The 27,640-nt window shown below is 40.1% G+C and overlaps 1 protein-coding gene across 4 annotated transcripts in view; it reads right to left on the bottom strand.

Annotated features, from left to right (window-relative positions):
• The window catches only part of phkb (phosphorylase kinase, beta), a 102,956-nt gene that overhangs the window by 66,980 nt on the left and 8,336 nt on the right, over nt 1-27,640 (bottom strand). For all 4 annotated transcript variants that reach the window (XM_026175432.1, XM_026175439.1, XM_026175445.1 and 1 more), the window contains 5 exons: nt 11,839-11,977; nt 8,886-8,985; nt 4,938-5,045; nt 3,999-4,079; nt 1,217-1,332 (listed from right to left, as the gene is read on the bottom strand). In XM_026175432.1, the coding sequence (XP_026031217.1) occupies nt 1,217-1,332; nt 3,999-4,079; nt 4,938-5,045; nt 8,886-8,985; nt 11,839-11,977 (544 nt within the window). The remainder of the gene's footprint in view (nt 1-1,216; nt 1,333-3,998; nt 4,080-4,937; nt 5,046-8,885; nt 8,986-11,838; nt 11,978-27,640) is intronic.

Here is a 27,640-nt window from a genome sequence, read left to right as displayed (position 1 = left end):
TGTTGTTTTTCCAAGTGCTGCACTCACCGACAGTGAGACAGAAACAAATATGGGCCCAGGCAAATATGATTTGCAGTTGCGTAAGAAGAAAACCAAAGTAATACTTTAGTAAAACTAAAAGATCTGTTTTAATGGGTGTATTTATAAAACTAGAAGAGTATCAAGGTATAGTTTCTCTTGGCCCATGGAGCATTTAAGCACTGTTGCATTTTTAAAAAACGATTGTTTCTCTCTTGTGACTCATCAGTAGGCACCTCAGTTTACTGCTACACCCACTGCTCAATCCCCAATTTAAAGCAACAGCTGCTAAGATTTAAAAAAAAAAAAAGGGGGGGGAAAGAAAAAAAACATGAGCAGCTAAGGTGAGCACAGTGAAGAATTTACCAGCTAAAGAGTGACGCATTTCCCTCAGGTGTGGGTGGACAAGGTGGTGGAAGGTGACTCGATATTGGTCTACTCATCAGATACATACAAAAAATGACTCCAAATGCATCCTAATGCATTAGACGAGTGGATGTGTAAAATGGCAACTCTTAAGTGACACATTTAGCATATTAAATATATGTAAAATATATCCATCCATTCTCTTCCCTTTGTCCATTTCAGGGCTGCAGGTGGCGCTGGAGCCTATCCCAGCCGTCTTAAGCGAGATCCAGGGTAGAACCTGGACAAGTTGCCAGACTGTCGCAGGGCTAACACATAGAGACAGACAACAATTCACACCGAAGGGCAATTTAGAATCACCAGTTAACCTAACCCCACAAACTGCATGTCTTCGGACTGTTGGAGGACGGTGAAGTACCCGGAGAGAACCCACACAACACAGGGAGAACATGCAAACTTCACTCAGAAAGACCCCGGCCTGATGGTGGAAGTGAACTCGGGACCTTCTTGCTGTGAGACAACCATGCTAACCCTGTAAAATATAGTGGGTTTGCAAACCCATGAAGTATGGGTTTGCTCTAAAAACATTTATTTTGAATCTTTGATACATTCTCACATCTTTTTTCTGGTGTTACAACTTTCCCACAGACCTTATTTCAGGTATGTAACTTAAGAGTTTTAGGACTTTTGCAGCACCCTGCATACAGGACATATTCTGGCCAGTAATACAAAAGTGGTAAAAGTATAGAGAAAAGCAAAAGTAAGGTTTAAAAAAAAAACAAAAAAACGAGAGTGTGGAGAGAATGTTTTTGTGTGTTTTCTTTTTACTGACCTGGAATGCAGTTCAGTGCTGCCATTATTGTACTTGCTGCCTCTCTCCCACATGCCAAAGTCAGGTACCCTATATGCTCTTTCCACACAGAAAACCAGGTTCTGGATGAAGGAAACCTGCATGTAGAAAACAAACATACATGGGACACTCGGAAAAAATGCAACATACTGTGTTTATGCAACCTGCATACACAGAGTATACTGACACACACACACGCCCATGTATGCATAAACGGGGCTAGAGACAGAAGATGTGTCCAAAAAGAAAGTGGAATCGCAGTACATAACGTAAAATGCAGCTACACACACACACACACACACACACACACACACACACACACACACACACACGAACGTCTGGATCCATTGATAGATGACCTTTGATACTGATCTGGGGTGATGAGTATAACTCTCTCATTACAAAGGTTACTACGGTGAAAAAGAAAGCTGATTTCTAATCCATGCTCAAGGTGAAACTGACCCTATGGCTAGACTGTAATTAAAAAGAATAGAGCACCAGTACGTGAAGCTAGAGCTTCATTGCCTTGTCAGCTACCCATAACTATAAAGACACTAAATCAACACACTTTACAAATTCCAGCTAAAACAAATGCCACCCTTTAGATGCTCTAAAAACTCATCAGTAGTGTTGTTGATTCCACCAAACATTACAGCGGCATCGAAATGTTTAAAATTGCAGTTAGCCGATTTCAAATGTTTCTTATAACTAGCATCTGGCCCACGCAGATTCCTGCAAAATTATACAGTATACATATAGGAAAAAATTAACTAAAAAGTGAAACATATAATGTGCCAGCACACTGGTGTATGTGCTTGAGTGATGGTAGATTTAATCTAAAATGACAAAGTGGTGGAGGGGAATTGAGAGATGAGAGTAAAACAGCTGAAAGAGAAAGACAGAACCTGTGCAGGTCTTAAATAGGCCAGGCAGTGAGGATGGGCAGAGAAAGAGGGGGCAAAGCAGATGAGGCTGGGAAAGAGGGAAAGGTGTTTGCCGGGTCTCTTATTGGGGGGTTTTATGAGCAGAGTGATTAACGAGGGGAACTTTTTAGTATCTTAATGGTATCTTAATGAATGTTACTGCCCGTCGGCCAAATGAGTCCCTCTGTCTCCCCTCCCTGCTGCTAGAAAACCATCCTGGCCAGTTCTGCTTTTTTTTCCTTTTTTTGTGGGGGGCGGGGGGCTGACTATTTGGGAACGTGGGCACATTGGCAAAAGCACACTACATGTGCTTCTGCTTTTACCATGTGCCAGCAGCTCTCACGTATACTCCTGTGTGAAAAAAAAGCACCCCAGACATACAAACTGGCTAATGAGTCGCTCCATTTCATGCTGCATGAAACTGAAAATGGCATCTGGGAGGAGGTCGATAGTGTATCTTCTCAGAGGACATGCATCAGCCTTTCTATGCCACTCTAAGAAAAAAAAAAATATACTGCAATGCAGCTTCCAGCTCAGTCAAGTGGACACCGATGGACTTCACAAGTAGTGACAGCCAACAACAAACTAATAAACACTCTAATAATGTGATTAGTCCAAATGAAACACATTTCAAACAGTGTTCAGTGAGAAAGCTAATCTCAAACCCTTATGCTCAGTGCATCTGATGTTTGTTAATGTGAGATTGGGGGAGGCGTGCTTCGGTTTGTATTACACAACCTAATAAGCACTGTTTAACCATGCAAATTAAGGTTGCTGCACAAACAGGACTGCCCTCATAAAAAACTTACATTGTCAATTTGCTTTGTTCAGAGTAAGAAATGGAGAAAAATGAGAGATGACTGGGTTGGGAGGTGTGTGTACGCTCACTAATTGGTTAGTGGTATAACGTTTCACCATGTCCTTACTTTCTTAAGATAAGCTCAATTTAGTAAACAAATGGATTCCTTTACCAGGGGCACAAATTTCACTGCTCTGTGGCGGTAAGTAAAGCTGAGCAGGCTGTAAAAACTAACAGAATTAATGACGTTCCAAATACTCCTGCGGGCCACATAATAAACAGCACAGTGTGTAAACTTAACAGCCAAGTTGCCTTCTTGTTTTATTTAGAGCCAAACATAAAAAAGGCAAAAAAAATGACACCAACAGATAAATCAAACTACAAGAGACCGTTCAGCTTTACAGTAATAGAGGGCTGGTGTGTTGCCAAACACAACGTTACCGGTTCGATTCTCAGGAGGCTATTTAAGCTTCCACAATGAAATCATCTAAACGTTTTCTTTGCTGAAAGTCAACTGAGCGGCTCACCAAGAGCATAAATGTGAGCCAAGCTATAAAAGTGAGATACTGTCCCCTGATCCTGCATTTGTGTCAGCTCTAGGATATCTGTAGGGGATTTAGGATATATCTAACTGGCTTTAGAGACCCTTTGGTCTTACTTTACAGCAGCTAGCTCAACCTTCAGAAGGTAGCATCAGATTACTTAGATCATTTAAACTATATCGTGGTGTATTTTAGAATAAATACAGAATTTCACAAAAAAAAAATTCCAAAGATTAGAGAAGCTGTGAGATGTTTTAAAATACAACATTGCCATAAATGCACAGCACCATGGAAAATCCACAAAGTGATAAAATGTAACAACTCCGTAGTTATTTTTCATGCAGTTTATAATCATATCAGTACATTTAACCTTGACAGTAAGTGAGACCAGAGATTGACACTATTTGCCTCTGCTTCACAGTTTAGAAAATGTAGCGATAAACAGGCCGACATTTACATCCTAATATTGAAAACCGCAGTCATTTTAACGCCTTGTTTACCTCGTCGGTGTTGAAAATGATCTGCAGACCAGAGCAGATCATCTCCACCAAGTACAGCAGGAATAAAGAAACGGCATCGATCTGTAGAGGTGACAGAGGGAAGTAGGGTGGATAAGATGCCATCAAAGCAATTACTATCATTTGCACATACACCGTATAATAACTTCATACTTATAAATTAGTCTTCAATTTCTCGCACAGTGCAGAGAATGAGACAGACTTTACAGTAGCTATTAAACTTTTGACATTGGAAATCATCAACAATGGTGAAGTTGCTGGAAAAAATAGAATAATCAATAAATAAGTTACCTCTTTTACATTTTTGAATGTCTTTTTCCTCCCCTCACAGGCAACTAACCTTGCAGCTTTATTTCGATTTCTCTCTCTCTCTAGCTCTCTTGATGTATTGGCCACCCTTCACTAGAAATGCATTCTCCATTCAAATGCTACACACCAAACTGACCTCTGTTAATACCACTGACAAAGGAACAAGCCGTTTTAGTGCCAATTTAGTGCACAAGCACTTCTCGGAGAAAGTCATTTTTCTGAGCGTCTATGCATGCCAGGCAGAGGGGCTGAGGAAATGAGACATTTTAATGGAATCCCCCCCCCACTCAAAACACTTGAAACAAAACCTGTCACAAAGAGATTGATTGTCTATTTTATTCATCCTGTTGTTCATTCATCTTTAGCAAGGTTCACTTACTACAGACCTTCTTCTCTGACCTCATTTTTTCCTAAAGTTATATTAAACATGTGACACAAAATAAAATACCAGGGTGGCAAATTTTACTCTACATTTTTTACAATATACAGTAAAACCCCTAGGTAACACACACACATCAAACACACAGGTGTATGCACGAAGAATTCAATTTAAACGCTCTTTTTTCATTTGGTAGTTGCCCCATTTTTTCACTTGTCTGCTTGCTGGCTGACCTGCAGGTGGTGGTAGTCGCCGTGCAAGTAAACCTCATCTCCGGTGTCCACATGGAATACAGAGTGCAGACACTTTGAGGGGCTAGGATCCTGTTTAAACTCCTCCACCTAACAGAGATGCACAGAGAGAGAGAAAGAGAGAGAGATGAAAGGAGGAAAAAAAAGGTCCAGGGTAAAGGGAGGGAGAGAGAAAATCAAAGGGAGAGACATCCATGGCCCCACAGAGGTTACTAGAAGAAACTAGCTATACTAGAGTAGCCTTCAACAAATTCAAAAACATATCAACCGAAACCTTTTGTATTGAGTCAAACATGGTGATGAACTTTCTTTACACACTGTAATGTCTGTCATGTCTCTTATGGTTGCACTGCTTAAGGCAGAGATGGCACCTCTGCTCTAATTCTATATATGTCAATTCTAACGAATCAAATTCAATGCTGCTTCTTGTTTCTCTATCCTCCTCTGTCCATTCTTCTCTTTCCCCCATGTCAACTTGTCACGACAGATTCCCACATCCCCGGGATTTCTTTTCTATAATTTTCTCAGGCAACTTGAGATAACTGCTGTGAATGGAAAAAAAATTAAATTACACTTCACTTCCTTTCAGCATGTTCTCTTGAGCTAAAGCTGTTTGTTTTTTATATTTAAACTGTCAAACTGAACTTCTTTTACTGCATTCACTTTTGCTGACCCATCAACGTCCAGAGTTTTTTCCTGGCTCCAAAGGCTGGGGTGAAGGGTGATCAGAATGTAAGCATAATTGGTCTGAATATAGTTAAGGCAAAAACTTGAGTCTTACTTAACAGAAGTCAGTGGATTTCCACATCTGGCTCCTTTGTCTTAGGCCATTTAAATGTTTGTCTTTGTTTGTTTGCCTTTTGGCTCCTCCATTTCAATTGCCACTTCAGCTTATTCTAGCTTTCTTTGCAGCTTTTTCACTTCAGTTAGTCTTGCTGCTTAAATTTAATCAGCTACTTAAATCTTAACCACCATCTGCCTGCACTGTTTTTTCAATCTATTATACCCATACAAATATGATTCAAAAGGTTTAAAAGGAACTAACATTTCTTTAACATTTTTAAGCCGTTTCAAAAAAATTAAATGTTTACAATCCTGGCTGCAAGAGTTCATCCCCACTACAATCATACATGCTGCACATAATCTGTTCTTTTGTTTTGGTTTTTAATAAAATAACCTGATAAAGAGTGAAGAGTTTAATCAGGGAACAACACCACACGCTACACGTTACAGTACAAACATCTCTGCTCGGGACCACATAAGGGCCAGATTATGGCAACCAAAATGATAACACTGTTTAAAACAAGACATGTACAACATTTTAGTTGTGCTTTATCCTCGGTGGTTTGTTGATGGCTTCGCATGTGTTTGCTTCATCGACTACACTACACACCAAATCACAGATGGGCCGCCTGTCCTGTCGCACAGTTATAAATAATTGGCCCTTTGTCCCATTTTCACCTCCTTCGTTTCTTTTCTCTACTTCTCTCACTGCTCTCTCTATCATTAAATCCCTCGTTGTTGTCTCCATTGTTTTTCTTACTTCCTACCTTCTTTCTTACTTCTAGCTCTCTATCTCCTGTACTTTACGCTATGAGCTCTTTTATTTGGGTTCTTTTGTCGTCGTCGTCCCTCACACCTATTTTGCTATATAGTCAGGTCATAGTGGAGACCCGCTGTCCCACTTTCACTGAAACTGCTCCATTTCTTGCCATCCCATAGTGAGTAATGCTTATGTGCGTATGTGTACAGAATAAGAGGGGTACCTCTGTCAGCAGCTAACGCTGTTGTTTATGTTTCTATAAAACTTGCTTTTGTGTAGTGGTCTCCCTGATTCTTGCCCCTGCAGAGCCACAGTGTCAAGTGGCTCCACTCTTGGGATATTTGAAGAGGCCCCTGATCTTGCTTATTGTTTCAAGTGCTGCAATGCGCCAATATGGGCTTCAATTTAGCAGACTACTTCAACGCCTGCTGTTTTAACAGTCCACTTTCATGCACTTATTTTCCATCTTTAGCTACGCACAAAACTCTTGCATCTCATCAAGTCAATTAACTGCAATTCCTTATCATTTCTCACTGAAAAGGAAATGACTTTCATTTTCAAAACAAAGTTATGTTAAAGGGATACAGTGAGCTCAATAACTGTTTAGATCATCACGACTAAATGATCAGCTCACGTTTTTACGCTTAGATCTGTGACCATATCCCTGAATTGATCAATGTTTTGGTCTCTTCAGGCAGTGTAACAAGCCGTATACAAAAACACTGACTTATTGGCCTATTTAGTGTTCCAGCAGCCACTGGCACATAATTAGCATTTGGAGCACAGTAAAAAAAAATTACAAAAAACAAAAGTAAAGTTGCAGAGTCCTGAACTGACAAAAAATGACTTAAAATATGCTAAAGAAATAGATGTTGGATTAGCAATAATGGTAAGTGGGCCAAAATTCCTCCACAGCATTGACAGTTATTGCAAATCCTTGAATAGCTGTTGTTGCTGCTGCTAAGGGTGGCCCAACCAGTCATCAGGTTTAGGGGGCAATCACTTTTTCCACACAGGGCCATCTAGAGTTTTTTATTTCTTAATCATAAAGAACTTCATTTACACCACTGTATGTATGTATTAAGGATAGGGATGTCACAGTAACACAAGAAGGCCGGTGTTAGTTAACTATAGAAATGGAAAAGAGTGTTGTTTGCAGCCTTAATAAGCCCGGACAGTGAGTTCCTCTGTTGCATATATAAAAATTTGTATTAACAAATATTGTTCTGGATGATAACGCTGCCTGAATTTCAATGCAAATCAGCATAAAAGCAGAGCATCTATATAGCATGTTGTATCTGTTGTTCACTAGCTAGTTTCATGAGTTTCTCCTGCAGTATTGTCCAATTCCTTGAGGAAAACACACAAGTATTATATTTATTTATTTGTTATAATTAAGTTTAAGCACCTCAGGACATTGTTTAAAGATACAGGAATTGATTATTTGAAGGAAGAGAAAAGATCTGGTGAAATTTTAAACAATGTATTTTAAGCATTAATATTTTTATTATCATTGTTATCATCAGTAATCTCTAAATGTTTCGGTATACCTTTGTATTCAGTACGAACAGAGCTGCTTTAAATAAACATAAACAGCCACCTCATTTGTTTATCAATGGCAAAGGTAGAATCTTTTCCTTTAAGAAAAGTGTAATTGTTAAATAAAAGATATCCTTTCTTCCTCATACACTATCTTATCTAATCAGTGGGGCACAGCTGCTGTATTTGCTCTGTGATATTTGCCCTGCAGTGCCCCCATGTCACAGTTTCCATAAAAAATGCCATGTACTTCGTAAGCGTTGGTGACGGGGCCATAACGAAAGCTGTTCTGTGTAATTAACTGTGTAAACGCAGCTTTGTAATTAAGACAGAGAAACTCTCTCCCCTAAATTGGATCGTCAAGGTCGAGGCAAGATGAAAGAGGATGCCTTTCAACGGTGCACACCATATACGTGCAGATACACAGGGACGCAGCAGGCTGCTCTATTAAAAAAATATGCTCAACGAGGGAAAAAAAAAAAATATTCAGGAGACATATCTGGCTTTTCTTTGAATACATAACATGGTTTGCCATTTTTTTCCTCATTCACAGCCTACTCTACACATTCATCAGTTTTCAGTAGAGGTGGCGTGAAATTTTCCTCCTTCGGAGCAAAAGTCATTGGAAATTAGGAGACTGCTGGTTATTAAGCCCTCAGGACTATATCAACTGGCTCCTTTTGTTATTTGTTGTGATATGAAAGAGGAACCAGATGTGTCCAAGGCTGTAGCACTAAGAGGCTTTGATGAGCAGGAATATACCTTTGATCTGCAACGCAGTGTGTAATTTCGGGGGTGTTTTTATGCAAACATGCAGAAGCTGTACTGAGCCAGGATGAAACACTCACCTTATCGGCCTGTCTCATGTAACAGTAGAGAATTCCTCTCATGCACTTGATGGCAGAATGCTCCAACTCGTGAGTTCGTCCCATGTCATCATCAATGCGTCTGAAGGGCAGGGAACAAAGGCCGAACACATGAAGACAAACTGTCACCTACAGCAACTCCTTTTGTTTTAAAAATGGCAAATATTACTAACTGGAGTCACAGTTGGTCTTTTGGTCAGTATTCTTACTCCTTAAATGTCCGAAAATAACAGCAGAGATCTCACAACTTAATATGAAGGACAAGTTTTCCGAGGAAAAAAAAAGTCCAAGTAGTCAGAAGATCAGACACATTGTAGAACTGTCTAAACTGTTATTTTATTCAAATAAAATATGAGTGAAAGAGAAGCAGAACATCAGAACCAGCTTAATAAATAATAAATAAATAATGCTAAATATTAAGTCTTTAATTCCTTACTACCTTTTGGTCAAGCCATTTTGTTCCCAGGTTTAAGCAAATAACAAATAATAAATAACCTGCTGAACCCTTTTTGGGGTAAGAAAGATAAAAAATAAAAAAATGAATCAGGTTTAGGTTGACATAACCCAGATCAAGCCAAACTTTTGCATTCATAAAGCTAGAAATGTTTGCCTAGCCCATATTTCATCAATAGGATTGTGGATCCATCCTAAATATTATTGTGATACAGAGAACTACCATGTGATTTTGACATGGACAACACAAATCCTGATCTGATGAGGACTGGAAGAGTAGTAATGGTCAATCATTTGTTCCGTTAAAGCTGTCAGTTGGCCAGGACTGCTGTGAAGATCAAACTGCTTAACCCAAGACTAAATACAATGGTTCTCTGGCTGTTTCAGTTACCCATAGCTATGAAATAATGATCATACTGTGATTTTTTTTTGCTCTTTAGACTTTCCCACACGTAGTACTGACTTTGAAGTATATTAGTCATCAGTGCTGATAAACCAACAGAAGCTCTTAACAATTTACACAATTTACATTTAATAGTGAATGCAAATTAACTAAAACATGAATGAATGCACTATAGAAAAATGCATTCAAATTGTGGGGAAACAAATCAGCTTTAAATTAAATCTGTTAGGTATAGAAAAGAAAAGTTTTGAAAGTCCTGAAATGAATACTGGTAGTAAAATGCCACTTTGTTCCTTGGTTGCAGCGACCACAGTGCGAATCAGCTCATTCTTTCTGAGGCTGGCAGATGTCAGATGTGTTTGACAAAGGTCAAGCTAGTAATGACTCTGGCTAACAACAAAGGAAAGCTAAGCCACTGATGTTATACTTGTTTAAAATTTACAAGGTACACAATGCATTAATGACTGCCTTCAAGACATGACCCCGTGCATCAAAACTGACTGCATGGACTTGTTAGTGAGAGGAAATTTTCACTAGAGCTACCCAGTGTCATTAACAAGAAAATGTATATAACAAATAGAAAAGTGAGTAGGCAAAGCTGCAGATAAAAGCTATCATGTTTCCTTAAAATAGAAGTTTGTGGTAACTCCAACTGCCAGTCTTGTCATTGAATCTCACACACACATACTCAAACACACACAGCATCTGGGTGTGAAGTAAGTAATGGCACTATCCAAGCCTGTCAGATGAGAATCATCTTAATTAAATCCCAGTGACAATTCTAATAGGAGGCAGCCATGACTGATGACTGGGATCTGCCTCTGGTCACATCACTGCAGTACACTCTATTTTTACCCCGCTCTTTCCCTCCGTCTTCCCCCTCCATCTAGTTTCCTCTCTGCCTCTCTCGCCATCTTCCACTTCTTCTTCTCTATTGCGAACCCTGACCAGCTTAAGTCTCCCCTCTACCACTCCCGCATCTCCACTTTCACTCTTTCTTCTCGTATACCTCCCCTTTCCAATTCTGCCTCCTTCCTCTTTATCTTTTTGCCCCCCACCCTTCTTCTGTGCCCTGTTACAAGCTCATTTTGTGGAAGTGCTCTTTCCTTAAGAGGAATTTGGGCATCAACACAGGGGAACATTGATAAAGGGGTTTGGTGGCCCCAGTGAAATTTTGAAATGTTCTTCTAGAAGTAATAACCCCTATGTGGTTAAAAAGCAAAGCCTCCAAATGACAGAGGCAGATTAAAGATGAGGATCAGTAAGCATGAAAACGAAGAGAGCAGGGAAAAAACCTGTGAAACTAACTGGGGCTTTTTGGTCAGCTTTCATATAATGCCCAACAAACTGAGCTGTCCATCTATTTTAGTATTTCTTTTACACCAGCGTTGCTGTGATGCTAAAAAAAGGCAATACATAGGACTGGTTTTTCAGCTACTCCTGAGTTTATGGGTCAGTGGCATATTCAGAAGCACAACATGCTGCAACCATCTATCACTATATAACAGCAAGAAAGACCTCTGCCCACAAGAAACTGGACTCACTGCAATAACCATCTGTGTTTATGACCTCCGCCTCCACTACTCACCATGAATTTAGATTTCAGTCTGAGATACTCTCACAACAGTAATCGAAGAGTTCTTTAAAAAGTCTAACTGAACATAAACATGAGTTCTAAGTTTTTAACTTGTACAGATCACTAGCTGTTTACCCATATTCTATGATTGCACCAATTACAGACCCTGCAACCTCTAGCTTGTTGGGTTGGGTGTGTGAAAAGACATATTTTCAAATAATTTCAAGGATTGTGTGCACTTGTTAGTACAACTGGGCTTATCTTGGAGCCACACTCACCCACAAACACGTACATGTTGGTAATCTGCCAAACAGCTTTGGTCAAGTTGAGCTTTCTATGAGTTTTGTAACTCAATTTTAGGTAAAAAGCACTATCTTTAGCACACAGCTAAGGTGCCAGCTTCCTAAGTCCACACAAATTTTGGAAAAAGACATATTGCATACTTATAAACAAACATATATTACACAGTTTATTTTGCATGCGTGTGCATTTTGCATACTAACCGATATGCCATTGCCAAGGCCCAGGCACTGGCAGCACAGTACAGAGAGTCCCGGACCTTTGCCTCTTTGCAGGTAGAGCATGTTTTTACTGGGAACAGACCAGTGGTGGGACTCTGGTAGTTCAAAATAGTTGTCTTGACTAAAAAGACACAAAAAAGATAGAGACAGACAGAAGAAGTGGTGGGTTAATAGTTGCAAAACTGGAAATGTCATCTGCTCACAGCTAAGTAGTTGAAAGGCCAGTGAAGAAAGCGCCTGTTTTCTAGGCTGTAAAGTATTCTCCTGCAGCTCTTTGTTACGAATATCAAAAGCATCTCGTTCTAACTGATGAATTAGGTGGTAAATCAAGAATCAACAGAGTAAAATTACCAGTTGGAAAATACAAAAATGAAATTTAAAAAAACAAAAACAACCCCCCCCCCCCCATAAGATTCTGTTTAAAGCGCAATAAACAAATCAGATAAATGTAATAAATAAGTATAAGATGAGAGAGAGAGCACTATGCGCCTCACAGCTTCAATGTCAGGGGCGGGGGAATAGTGGACCTCCCAGCTTCAGCGTCATATAGAGGAGCCCAGAGCAAACCCAGCAGCAAGCCTTAAAAAAAGGCTATAAATTTATATATAAAAAAATCCAAAATAGCTGCAGCAATCTAAGGAGAGTGGGCAACCAGAGTTTTACAACTTAAAGAAATTCTGCACTTGTGAGCAATTGTTGCAGAGAATCACCACGTTACCAATGACTGTGACACTTTTCATATGTTTTACTGTTAATGAATAAGTACTTTTTAAGATTGTAATGCACTTCAATAGATTCTTACAATATTAAAATACAACTGAATAAAAAAAAAACTATAATACACAAAAGTATTATTCAAATGCCTGATAGATCTGGATAGATGCATTTTCAGCTGTTTTTTTTTTTGTTTTTTTTAAAAGAAGACACAGAGTCAAGGGTGCAAAGAGAGAGAGGTAAACTGCTCCATAGTTTTGGCACAAATGTTTGAAAGGCAAAATCCCATTTATTTTTTAGATCGGTACGTGGAATCACCAGAAGACCACTATCAGCAGATCGAAGGAAGAAGCATGATGTAGAAGATGATGTAAGTGGGGGCCTCTCCACATCAGGCCATGAAAGTAAGAGTCAAGATTTTAAATTGAGATCTGAAACTAAATGGAAGCTGGCGCAGACTCTTTAACAATGGGGTGATATGTGAGAATTTGTGAGTGTGAGTTAAAAGCCTTGCAGCAGCATTTTGGACAGCTTGAAGGCAATTTAAAGAAGCCTTCAATATTATAATCATGAGGCAATGAAGGCATAAAAAAGCATCTCCAATTTACCTTTAGAGACAACAGTCCTGAGTTTAGCGATATTTCTTAAGTAAAGAAAGCAATAGAAGGTCATAGACTTGATGTAAACATGAAAAGTCAAAAATTGATTAAAAATTAACCCAAGATTTGAAGCTGTAGCTTTTACAGTGGATGAGAAAGATCCCAAATGATGTCTAGTCTGGGGCTTAATGCTCTCTGGAGCAAAAATTTAACACTCATCCAACCATTAATTTCCTTAAGAAGTTCCATTAGAATGGATAGTTTATCTAACTATAAGGTTTGGAATAACGGTACAGTTGAATATCATCTGCATACAGATGATAGGAAATGGATTTCAAACTAATTATAATATGGCCTTGTGGCACAATATACCAGTTAAACAACAAGGGACTTAAGATAGATCCTTGCGGAACGCTGCATGATAATCTAGCTACAGCTGACCAAAAGTTTCCCACTGACATCAAAAGTGTTCTACTCGCAGAAATGAACTGAACAACCCCAAGATGGAGCTAGACATCCCTATCATGTGATTTAAGCGGTGGATTAAGATTTGATTATCAACGGTACTGAAGGCTGAACTAAGGTTAAACAGAACAAGAACTGAGCAATCACCCCTATCTGCAGCCACCAGAAAGTCATTTGTCCATGAAACCATAAAGCTGCACTTTCTTTTTGCCTTATAGTCTGATTTGTCATAGCTTTTCCGTTTTGTGGTAAACTTTTCTTTGGCTGTCACTTCTTCACCCTGACCTGTCTTATTTGGCTCAGCAGAACTAAAATATATATCCTGCTACTTTTACACACACACACACACACACACACACACACACACACACACACAACGGTCAGCGATTCTCTGCGCGATCAACCTCTCACATGTTTAAGCTTGCTGCGGGAGATTTCACTTGTCATGTTTGCATAGTAAGCCAACGATTGATAAAACGATGTCAGAGGAATTGGTGCGCAAATTATCATCACTCACCAATCAGTACTGTCGCTCTCTATACACAGTTTGCGCGATTGCAAAGTGAAAGCAAACAACAAGCGCAAATTCAAACGCGATTTCAACATGTCACATATTGACAGTGGCTCATCGATGCCAATGACATAATTATCCAGCTACATTTCTGAAAGAATGCAAAAGCATTGACATATATTTTTCCTTCCTACAATCCGGTTGTTCAGTGATGACGCGACGAATCCTACTTCCGGGTCTAAAGTAGTCTGCGTTTAATATGGCTTTTGTGTTGTTAACATGTTTAATGTTATGTATTTTCTTCCATTTGATCTCAAAAAGCTCCTAAAACAGTCAGTGATCACTGTTGACCTCCCTCGGCTTTTATTACCACTAATCATTTATTTAAGCTCAGTTTTTAAAACCTTAGGATGTAACTACAGCCCAGCCCATGCAGCAGTATATGAATGACTAACCTCGTATTGTGGATGGATTATTGCAGTTGTTCTCCTGGCTGAAGTTTGGTCCTTTTACAGCATCCTGCCATGCGATTACATTTGTTCCTGACCACCGAGAACACTCACGTTAACTTTTATCGAGTGGGAAAAAAGTTAGCTTGTTTATATTATGCTAACATAGCCGTCTCTCTAGCGGTCATGTAGCACATCATTAAATACCAGCTAGCCAAACTTCAGTAACCCTACAAACGTCACTGCTGTTTAGTTTTCTGTCTTCATTTATGCTGGAAGTGATAGCAGAGCTGTATGTTTTAATTTGTTTCCAAAACCCTGCAGTCAGGACATGCTATATTGTATTTAGATAGAAGCTAGCGAGCAAACTCCCTGCTAACTTCTAACTCCGTTAAATGTCATAAATTCCATTTTCATGGATGCCTGGATGTTAAACTCAATTGTTACACCTGGTAGAGCAGAACTCTGATCATTTTATTAAAGATGAAAGCCTAGACAGTTTTTCAACTCTCAGTAATGCCATAGTGATCGTTTGATATATGGACCTGCAGCAGAGTTTAGGTCCAGACACGGCTAGTGACGTCAGACTGAACAATCGGATAGCCCGATGGGCAGGGCAGAGATAGATTTTGGTAGCCCGACTGGAAAAATCGCTAGCCCCGGGACGTCGGGCTAGTGATATTGCAAGCCCTGTATCTGGATTGAGGAATCACTCATCTTTGGAAAAGAGAGTTTATTACAGAGAAATGGCTCTTTCCCAAATAAAAGCTATACTATACGCTTCTTCTGGGCTATATTCTCAGCAGCATATTGTAGCGGGTCAGGGCTGTTCTGTTTGTACAGTTATGTTTTGTTTATGTTGCCATAGTGACGGGTGACGCCCTCTCGCTGCAACGGTGTGTCCTTCCTGGGTCAGAGGGCGCCCTGTGTGTTGTTGTTGTTGCTGTGTGGTTGCCGTGCTGAGCAGTTAGCTAGCGGCAGTGTTCTTCTGCAGATGTCAATAAACGGCTGTGCTCCCTGGCTAGCTCACGGGAAGCAAGACCAAACGACACCTCCGTCTCCTCCTTGTCTGAGCTCGCCACAATATTAAACATATCAGGTCCCCATAAGGAGAATCATGTGCTAACGGCTGTCTAAATGACTCGGGTAAAGTTTGTAGCATGCATGCTTGTTGTTTTTGTCTGCTTCCACTTGTCTTTGCACTAGGATGATGTCGGCATAAATGTGCAGTCATATTCGTTGTGTTCCCACTAGTGCTGTCAGCGTTAATCTCGTTGAAATGACGTTAACGCCACAACACGGCAAATGTCCGTTAACGAGCTACCCCTGATCGCCCGGTGCATGGGGCTAGACGGCCAACACTTAACGAGCTAACTGCGCTAACACACTAGCTCCCACCCATGTAATTGAGCATTGCGTGGCACATCCAACATACTGTTTTACTTTAGTCCATGACGCGCTTACCCTCAGGGTCATAGTCACATGAAAACCAAAATAATTCCAAACGCCAGATCTGAATGAGGGTGGGGGAGGTTAAATTTTCCATGTTGCAAGGAGAGCTTAACTTCTGTCTTGCTAGCTTGCCCTGCGCTCTTCCTTCTTGATGCTGTCTGTGTTGAGCGCTCAGTGGATCTGCGCTCGACAGTGCAGCCTAGGCAGACAGCATCGTCAGAAGGAAAGTTGATAAAATAAATTACAAATTTTGTATTGTTCATACATGTGCATACCGAACGTAAAAAGCACTGTTCAATATCGATACGAGTATCGTTTCGTTGCACTCATGAAGGCACCTGGGCATTTGCAGGACTTTGTGTGGGGTAATGGGGTCGTCGGGGACGACTGACCCCTTATTTGGGGGCTATGTATAGCGGGTCAGGGCTGTTCGGGGTTCTGTTTGTACAGTTATGTTTTGTTTATGTTGCCATAGTGACGGGTGACACCCTCTCGCTGCCACGGTGTGTCCTTCCGGGGTCAGAGGGCGCCCTGTGTGTTGTTGTTGCTGTACGGTTGCCGCGCTGAGCAGTTAGCGATTGATAAGACGTCGTTGGATGTGCCACGCAATGCTCAATTACATGGGTGGGAACTAGTGTGTTAGCGCAGTTAGCTCGTTAACGTGTTGGCCATCTAGCCTCATGCACGGGGTGATCAGGGGTAGCTCGTTAACGGACATTTGCCGTGTTGTGGCGTTAACGTCATTTCAACGAGATTAACGCTGACAGCACTAGTGGGAACACAACGAATATGACTGCACATTTACGCCGACATCATCCTGGTTCAAAGACAAGTGGAAGCAGAAAAAAACAACAAGCATGTGTAACCGGTTTCTGCTTCATCCCGCTGCAACAGTTCGGCCCAAACAGACTCCTCGACTCTGCGTTGTGTAGTGTTTTTAAAAAGACAAGGAGTCTCTGATCGATCGTTGCCACTTTATTTCCTGAAGGAAACAACAGTGTATTATCAGTGCACAGGCTCGCCACACACCACTCCGCACAGCACACTCTCGTTTGGCTACGGCAGACTGGCAGCGATTACTGCAGCAATATTACAATTTCTAATATACAATAAAATAACAGCAACAACAAATGATGTACCTGAATGGAAACAACGGTGTATTATCAGTACACAGGCTCGCCATACACCACTCCGCACAGCACACTACGGCAGAACATCTCATTAGCATTCCGCTTTAGTACATAAGACAAAAGTACATAAAACTGGTGTTGGACATGTGTCCACTAAGCACTTATTACACTCGGTGCTCGTCAGCTAATCAAACATGTTTTATGTGTCTGTACTACTTAGCTATATTGTGTGCGGAACAATACAACTCACCTCTCATATGGCTACGGCAGACTGGCAGCGATTACTGCAGCCAGCCTCACCTAACCAGCCACACCGAGAGGGGGGGGGGCGCTGTTTCCCCATTACACTGATATTTGTGGCAAGTGGAATAATACCACATAAACACTGTTACACATGCATGCTACAAACTTTACCCGAGTCATTTAGACAGCCGTTAGCACATGATTCTCCTTATGGGGACCTGATATGTTTAATATTGTGGCGAGCTCAGACAAGGTGGAGACGGAGGTGTCGTTTGGTCTTGCTTCCCGTGAGGTAGCCAGGGAGCACAGCCGTTTATTGACATCTGCAGAAGAACACTGCCGCTAGCAAACTGCTCAGCACGGCAACCACACAGCAACAACAACAACACACAGGGCGCCCTCTGACCCAGGAAGGACACACCGTTGCAGCGAGAGGGCGTCACCCGTCACTATGGCAACATAAACAAAACATAACTGTACAAACAGAACAGCCCTGACCCGCTACAATATGCTGCTGAGAATATAGCCCAGAAGAAGCGTATAGTATAGCTTTTATTTGGGAAAGAGCCATTTCTCTGTAATAAACTCTCTTTTCCAAAGATGAGTGATTCCTCAATCCAGATACAGGGCTTGCAATATCACTAGCCCGACGTCCCGGGACTAGCGATTTTTCCAGTCAGGCTACCAAAATCTATCTCTGCCCTGCCCGTCGGGCTATCCGATTGTTCAGTCTGACGTCACTAGCCGTGTCTGGACCTAAACTCTGCTGCAGGTCCATATATCAAACGATCACTATGGCATTACTGAGAGTTGAAAAACTGTCTAAAGTCTTTCATCTTTAATAAAATGATCAGAGTTCTGCTCTACCAGGTGTAACAATTGAGTTTAACATCCAGGCATCCATGAAAACGGAATTTATGACATTTAACGGAGTTAGAAGTTAGCAGGGAGTTAGCTCGCTAGCTTCTATCTAAATACAATATAGCATGTCCTGACTGCAGGGTTTTGGAAACAAATTAAAACATACAGCTCTGCTATCACTTCCAGCATAAATGAAGACAGAAAACTAAACAGTGACGTTTGTAGGGTTACTGAAGTTTGGCTAGCTGGTATTTAATGATGTGCTACATGACCGCTAGAGAGACAGCTATGTTAGCATAATATAAACAAGCTAACTTTTTTCCCACTCGATAAAAGTTAACGTGAGTGTTCTCGGTGGTCAGGAACAAATGTAATCGCATGGCAGGATGCTGTAAAAGGACCAAACTTCAGCCAGGAGAACAACTGAGATAATCCATCCACAATACGAGGTTAGTCATTCATATACTGCTGCATGGGCTGGGCTGTAGTTACATCCTAAGGTTTTAAAAACTGAGCTTAAATAAATGATTAGTGGTAATAAAAGCCGAGGGAGGTCAACAGTGATCACTGACTGTTTTAGGAGCTTTTTGAGATCAAATAGAAGAAAATACATAACATTAAACATGTTAACAACACAAAAGCCATATTAAACGCAGACTACTTTAGACCCGGAAGTAGGATTCGTTGCGTCATCACTGAACAACCGGATTGTAGGAAGGAAAAATATATGTCAATGCTTTTGCATTCTTTCGGAAATGTAGCTGGATAATTATGTCATTGGCATCGATGAGCCACTGTCAATATGTGACATGTTGAAATCGCGTTTGAATTTGCGCTTGTTGTTTGCTTTCACTTTGCAATCGCGCAAACTGTGTATAGAGAGCGACAGCACTGATTGGTGAGTGATGATAATTTGCGCACCAATTCCTCTGACATCGTTTTATCAATCGTTGGCTTACTATGCAAACATGACAAGTGAAATCTCCCGCAGCAAGCTTAAACATGTGAGAGGTTGATCAGGCAGAGAATCGCTGACCGTTATGTGTGTGTGTGTGTGTGTGTGTGTGTGTGTGTGTGTGTGTGTGTGTGTGTGTGTGTGTGTGTGTGTGTGTAAAAGTAGCAGGATATATATTTTAGTTCTGCTGAGCCAAATAAGACGGGTCAGGGTGAAGAAGTGACCGCCAAAGAAAAGTTTACCACAAAACGGAAAAGTTATGACAAATCAGACTATAAGGCAAAAAGAAAGTGCAGCTTTATGGTTTCATGGACAAAAGAATTTCTGTGGCTGCAAGACAAGCTATATAACCGGGGCTGCACATAAGTGGTCCGCAGGTGCGCATTCGCTGTCAAAATAAAATTAAAAAAAACGCACACAAGATATGAAGTTGCAACGCGTGTTTGCATACATAAGATTTTCTGGAGGAGGACAGACATTTGTTTAGAACTCTTAAAGATGTCGAAGAAGCTCCTTTAAGCAATTATTTTGGTGTTCCTCCACCTCCAAACAAATGTCAGAAGGAGTCCGAACCACAAAAGAAGCACTTATTCTCGGAAAAGTGTTTGCAGGAGGTGAGCTGGCTTCAAACAAATGATGAACGCACAGAGATGTGGTGCGGAATGTGCCGTGAAAATCCCACTCTAGCGGACAAAAACAGTGCTTTTTATATGGACGCAAATGCGCGTTGCAACTTCTTATCTGGTGCGCGTCTTTTATTTTGACAGCGAATGCGCACATGCGGACCACTTATGTGCACCCGTGTAAATAAATAACATAATGTTCTGCTGGGTGTGTTGTTGGTTTTCTCTCGATTTCTGAGTCGACAAGCGCCTTTGTTACTGGGACCAGTCATTTTAAGAAAGGCCCCCATTAGAACCCATGAGAAATGCAAGAAATGCATTATTGCTCAGTCTGCAATATCTTTCCCAGAACAAACACCAATTGCAAATAACATACTAAAAATAAACCTGAAAAAATCTGTTTAGAACAGCGTACTATGTTGTAAGGAGTGAACTACCACTGGCAAAATTTAGCAGTCTTTGCAAACTTCAAAAAGCAAATGGCCTAGATCTTGGTTCCACTTGTCTCTTACCCGTGACTTCAGTGGAAATTTCAAATTCAGGATCTGACACAGATGGATTCATGTCCTACACAGTTCTTACAAGTTCATAGAAATTTCTGTTCAATTAGAACCAAGTACTTGAGTTGATGATTGTAATTTTTATACAATGTTGTAATTTGTTTTTCAACAATTTTTTGATTAATGTTTTGTTTCCTTTACAATATTATACATTAAAGTATAATATTGTAAAGGAAACAAAACATCAATCAAAAAATTGCTCTCCTTTTTATTTGGGCTACTTAAATTTATTTTGGGCTACCAAAAACTGAAGAGTCCCTGCCCGAAGGGCTACCAGGGATTTTGAAATTTTGAGAGCCCAGAGATATATTTATTTTTTAAATTACTTTTGTTTCAGCAACATTAAATTTAAAAACTGTACTTTTGAGTTAAAATATATATTTATAAGTTTAATAAATGATAAATTAAAAAGGTATGAACATTTTTTTTGTATCGAAAAAATATTGAACCGTGACACCAAAGTATCGAACCGAACCGTGAATTTTGTGTATCGTTGCACCCCTAATATATATATATATAAAAAACTAAAAACAGACAGCATGAACAACATGAAATGTACCAGATATGATAAATATTGGTAACAAACAGTTCAGTTATTCATTTGACCCACATGCATACATAACTTTAGCTTGTGTATTTTAACTAATGCATTCGGTAACACAGTGACACCCTCCTCGCCATTTCGTTCTATATCGCTATGTAAACTGGGAGCCAGAGTCAGACACAAGCTATCCAGTAATGCACTGTCAGCACATACGTTCTCTGCTTTAGGGTTCACAAGCTAGTCCTCATTTGTGACTTGTGAAATATATTTAACTAGCTCTCGAGCAAGGTTACACCTCTCTTGTGCTGTAATGGTTGACCTGTAAAATTCCTCAGGGTGTGCAGCTGTGTCACTGCCTCATCCATTTCTCTGGATCTGTTTGTATGCAAATTCAGGCATAAATTCACTCGGGTAAAATTAGATTATGTTAAATTCCATTTAGAAGAAGATTGGGCAAAGATATTTGACATGCATTTTTTTTCTTCTTTGATCAAAGATGACAAAAACTGATCTAATAAACTTACTTGGCACACTCCTCTTTTAGTTTTAGGCAGAGTGACAACAGATGGCTTCTTGGCAACAGTTTAGAAAAAGCAACCGGTCCTGGAGGAATATGACTTTGACTAAAGATGTTTGTTTTTTTTCCTTTTCATTCAAACAAAAAAAAAAAAAAATGGCATTTTGCTGCATAAGGTGACAAGAGCCAGTTTATGTTAATGTTTTATAGGGCACATTGCTTGAGAGTGTCAGCTTGCTCATGTTTAAATACTTTACAGACTTAACCATGTTTTCTATGAGGGTAAGGAAACTTGGTCATCATTTTAATTTAGGTTTTCTTTAGCACAGTAAAATTCTACACTGCTTGAGTGAGCTGGGGAAAAAAGTGGGTGAGAGTGAGTGAGTGAATTGTCTGTATGTGGGTGTGTGTGTGCGTGGCTGGGCTTGGGTCTGGGGCTTGTTGAGCCTTGACCCTGTGGAACATGGTCACCACTCCCTGCTCCTACCCCTCCCTGGGATGTGGTTGCTTGTTTATGTGACTGGATGTTCTGGTGTGTTCATTGGCCACTTTGGCTCAGGGTAGCTTGGACCTCCTCCTTGTCAGGGGGCCTCTGCTAGGTGCCCCCTAGCCCTGTGACCTTGTTCTCGACTTGTACCATGGTGGCTGGCCTCTAGCGGGGTTGACTGCCCGTCGCCTCTGGTCCTCTCACCCTTGTTCCATAACCTCAGACTACAATCTGACATGTTCTCATATATTGCTAAAGCAATTATAAACTATATAATTTCATGAATTAAGTATTTTTAACCTCTTTTGCAGCCACATTAGAATCAAGATGCTATGAAAAAGGAAACACTACTCCAGGAAATAATTAATTGCACATTTTTGGCTCAACAAACAAACAAACAAACAAACAAAAAGTAACCCAACTTATTGATTTTTGAAAGTAATTTAAGAAAAGCAAGCATTGCTTTATCAATATTAGACTTGGAAATAAAAAAACAAAACAAAAAAATGCCTATAGATGTATGCCTTTGCAACCACAGAAGTCCCAATTTCTGTCCTTAAAAGTTGTAGTGTGTACTGTGTCCAGAAAAGTGTTTGTGAACAATACTACATACGAATACATACTACATATAAATCCCATCACACAGGTTATCTGGGTATGACATATTAAATTCACATGTGAATTTATTCTTCCTGAAACACTTGAATTGTTTTTTTTAAATGCAAAATGCACCATCAGCCTTGAAACGCCACAAGCTCTTCTAGTTTTGACTGTAGGAATCGAAAATGTGATCCCGACTGCGTGTCTAAATCAGCAAAGCCGATTCTTTTTAAATACGACACATCACTCTTTGTACTTTTTTAATTCATTCACCTGCTCTGCTGTAACTGCACCAGTGTGAAGTCTTTATCGTGTACATAAATTCTTACAAAAAGCAGATTAGAAAGCCACTTATGGTATGCACAGCAAAGACACCAGTAAGATGTAAGATTTATCTAATCCCCCATCTCCCATTACAGAAACCAGGATTCTTGTTTACAGCATGTCGATCTCCTCTAGCGCTATCATGAGATTCACATTTCATATTTCACTCAGATCCCAAAAATTGGTACAGACATTCATGACCCCCTTTGGGTGAATTTTAATAACTTTAATCATCCTCTGACATTTAATTTGTGTAATCAGATCCAAGGTTTTACTTTTCCATTGATTTATGACCAAACACCTGTATAACTATTAAGACTGAATACCGCTGTCACTGCAAGCACGCCAGCACACATTTACCATTTAGCTCAAAAACACCACTGTGCCTAAGTACAGCCTAACAAAGCTATTGGCAGTACTGTGGACTTTCAGTCTTGTTAATAATTTAGATGTTTACTCTGCTTGCCCCCTTCTTTTCTTTTAATTATATAGAGTCTTTTAAAATTGCAAAAACAGAATTAAATGTCTAACACTTGGTTCCTGATTTACAATTGAAACTTTTTTCATTTTTCCAGTTAGAAAATGTCTGCAACTAATTTTCACAGGATTTTTAGATATATGGGATAAAAACCAGGCTTCCCAAATGATTGCCATAAAGGCTATACATGTTATGATATAACCCAGACAACTAAAAGCATGTTTGCAACAGAATTGAATCCAGCAGTAGGCATTTTCTAAACATATTAATAAGCAACACTTACTGTGATGTTGGTGTAAGAGAAACAAAAATCCCTTGAATTCCGACTCTACAGTGCCAGGATGAGCTAGTATAAAGAGAGAGTGCCCCCATCTATTAATTGCTTTGGTGTCACCAGAGTGGGATGTACTACAGCAGGTAATGACCAAGGTCATTTCATAAGGAAAAAAGGGACATTTTTCAGCTGGAGTCCTGACTGTGAAAGTCTGTCTGCACTACATGGATGAGCAAAGATAAACTAGGATGGTTCAAGTTCATCAAGGTTCATGCTCAGCATTAGTTATTGAGGACTGAACAACGGTTCAAAGATCTTAATACAAAAACAGATCGTAGCTCTCCAATAATATATGCTGAAATATTGCATAGTCAAACAGAAGGGCTCCGGGAGAGTAATTTATGTCTCTCACACACACGCACATGCCCACACACCTCTCCTGCAGAGGTCCCCTCGCTGATGACTAATCTGTCTGGAGGGATCACTTCATTTTTCATCAGAACATTATGCCGACGCAAATGAAGGGGACATCCATTCTGCACTGTCGTTTGTTTCAGAGCAAAAGAGAGACGGACAGGAAGGAGAGTGATATCGAGAGAGACGGAAGGAGACACAGATGAAGGAAAACCAGATCAAGAAGAGATGTGTCTGTGTGAAGGAGAAAAAAATATATGTGTGTATGAATAAAAAGTGAAGGCTACTGAAAGCGGGACGAGAGGGTGGGAATGTCATCTGTGTGTGTGCATGCATATGTGTTCAGTCAACTGAAAATGGAAGTCACATTGGCAGTCAGATAAAGAGGCTGATGGGGTGAATTAGCATTAAACAGAAGGACATTCAGAGGATGCCGTCTTTTGCCAAGGCCAATACTGTAGATAACAATTTTTTAAAAAGTGAAACGGGTGTACTAAATTCATAGGGCTACTTCTTTGCTTGCGCTCCACCCTTCCATCAGGTTTGATGATATTCAGCCAAGCGTTTTAGCGCAACCTTGCAGACAGTAAACCAAACAGACAACACTGGGTTTCGTTCACCTGCCCACAGTCTGCATATTAGAAAAAACACACAAAGTCCCTTGCGCAGAAAAGAAGAGAGAAGCCAATGTCAAGGTGCTGTAATCCAATATATTTTCTAATGGTCAGCAAAGGGCAAAACCTTTAATTGCAAGAACATGTGCAGTTGTAGTAAAAAAAAGTCTCTGATAAACAGAGACACTACTGCTCATTTCATGGGGGTTTTTGTGAGTTGTGGACCTATTAAGAGTAAAACAGGCAATAAGAAACACACATGCTTCAGGGCAACAGGCAAAAAGCTCAAGTCTAGCTTAAAAAAACAGGACTTCATGGGTGATGGACAAAGCAACTTTGTGCATCACCTTTCCTTTCCCTCCTTTTTGACCTTTTAAACAATGGATAGAAACAATGTTTTATAATACATCTGTTAAAGAATCGACTTCAACTGCATCAAACAATCATAAAGTCAAGCAGGATAAAACGAGTGGAGATGCTTTGCTATTGCTCAATTTGAAACTGGTAAGGTCTCGAGTTTCCTCTGCTGTGAAACGGTGCAGTGGAAGTCCTCAATAGATGTAGAACATAAACAAGAGAGAGCTTAACATTGTTCAGTCTCAAGCTGCAAGTTTCTCTGGATGCAAATCAACTGTTGTTAGGAGTTTTCTGCCTAGCCATCCATCAAGCTAATGTCCCACTAAATCAGCAGCTAATGTCTCAGACGCACACAGTCTGCTCTTTTACAATGGGCCATTTCACTGCACCGACAGTGTGGAGAAAATGAGAGAAGATGATGAGAAAGGAAAAAAAAACAGCAATAGATTGAAAAGCAAAAAAAAAACAAGAGCAAAAAGATGGAAGAAGTCAGATGGTATCCGAATAGTTCCACAGCAGATGCTACAAGAGAAAATACACAAACGTTGATATTCATCATTCATACCAGTCTTAACAATAACTTCTCTACTCCTGCTGACGCTGAGATAATGGTTGCTGCAATTCCACATCTGTGACACGAGCTGTTGGATGAAAAACAAATGCACACACAAAGCCACAAAAGGACCTGCTTGCATCTCAATGCTAACAGAGTAACCACAGTTAACAGCACTTCTATAATGTACAATACCTTTTATAAAATATGTAGTAAATATACAGTTGTAAGAAAGGATTGTATAAACTCTTGGAATGTTCTATAGTTCTACATTACATTCAGTACAGAAATACAAGAAACAATTATGAACTAAATTGTGTTTTAGGTTACATTTATGTAGAAGTTTAGAAAAAGGCTTCACATTCTTTTCCTATAAATTTTATTGAAGCGTGAGATGGGAAAGGTAGACTGATATCAATGATACTTGTAGGATGATAAATTCATGAGGTGACCTAACCATAAATTCAAGAGGCATGAGGGAAGAGCTCCATTGGATCCCCAAATAAAGAATTACAGCATGTAACACAAACCCTGTACGGATCAACCAATGAGATATGTGTTAATTTGTCATAAATAGTGAACAATGAAATACTGAATATGGGATGCTGATCATTTTTAACGCAGATTTTGTTAAATCCTGAAAGCCTTTTTCTTGCCAAGAGAATGAAAGAAATAAGGCAGATGACAAAGACAGATAACATAATTGGAAAAGCAAGATATAAGAGAGCAAGACAATCTAAATTTGTAGTCAAAGTGAAGATAAAAGACTGCAATAATTGAAAAAAAAGAGGCGTATTCTTATTCTCTCTTCTGTAATCAGTATGAGGCAGAAGGCAGAGCGATAGTAGCCATACCTTCTGCTTCCTGTTTTATCAGGGAACTGGCTGAATCAGTGAAGTGTGTGCTCAATGCCACATAAACAAGAAACCATAGAGCGGTTCCAAATTTAAAATAAAAAAAAAAAAAAAGTGGAGGGAGAGAGGAGATTGAGTGATGAACCATGAGAGATGGAGGTAAACCTTCCCTGGTATTCTTTTCTTGATAACGCGAAAACAAGCCCCCAATCACAGCAGCGTAAGCTTAATACTGCTGCCTTTGACTGAGCTAGGGGTGGCAACAAAACAACAAACAAACAAAGAGAAGGAAGGAAAAATGTAACTGGTTTGTTTGTCATTGTCACCCCAGCCTCACCCCTCTCCACCCCTTTTCCTCCCTAAAACTGAAAGAAAGCAGGTATATTGGCAAGCGGGTCTGGGTACAGGCGATAACAATGTTGGCTTTGTTCCCTGCTAGAATTGGACAAGCGCTTCCAATCGGCCCCCAACACAACAATTAAACAAGCTCAATGTTCAGCGCTGCGTTTTCGACATACCGCTATCTGGCAGGGGCTTTTTTCTGTAAATCTATGGGGTCTCAAAAGAAGCTGATGCTGGAGGCACTACTGCCTTAGCTGATAGCAGCAAATCGGTTCCAACTGAGAGCTACACCTGTTGCACACTAAGCACCGTTTATTGTCTTCAGTCATTTTCCAAACACACATAAACATGCCGCCTAATGAAAAGCCACCAAGGGCACATTAATGCGCACGCAAACTGCCACAGGAGCACACACATGCACACAGAAGCTGCCCCGTCTTCATCAGGGCTGACCAATGGGCTGTGTCATATCTGCCACGAGTTTGTTCATGTGAGAAAATGGTGCACCCAGCCTTTAACAGATGCTTTCACACAAGACATATTAACAATCAGCACCTGGTTCAGGGGCAGTTACCTTTCCTTTTCCTTGTTTTTCAACTGTGGAATGAAACAACGAGACAAATAAAAATGCATTAGCTTACTTCAAAAGCTGCAGTTTCTAAAGCCTTAAATAAATCCGACGCCTGAGCTAAATCCTCACCCAAAGCTGTGATTTGCCTCAGTAAATGTTCGCATTTTTTACGGCTATTCTTCTTTGCCCTTTAACTTTGGTATTATTTAACATTTACAATGTGATCATCTAAATGTAAATGACACATATGTCATTTTACTGTGTGTTTAAAATACTATAAAACACAGAAATGT

This window comes from Astatotilapia calliptera, chromosome 1, assembly GCF_900246225.1.
Source record: "Astatotilapia calliptera chromosome 1, fAstCal1.2, whole genome shotgun sequence".
In the NCBI taxonomy this organism is placed as follows: Eukaryota; Metazoa; Chordata; class Actinopteri; order Cichliformes; family Cichlidae; genus Astatotilapia; species Astatotilapia calliptera.
Note: the sequence above shows the minus strand (reverse complement) of the source record. Positions and strands in the feature narration are given on the sequence as shown.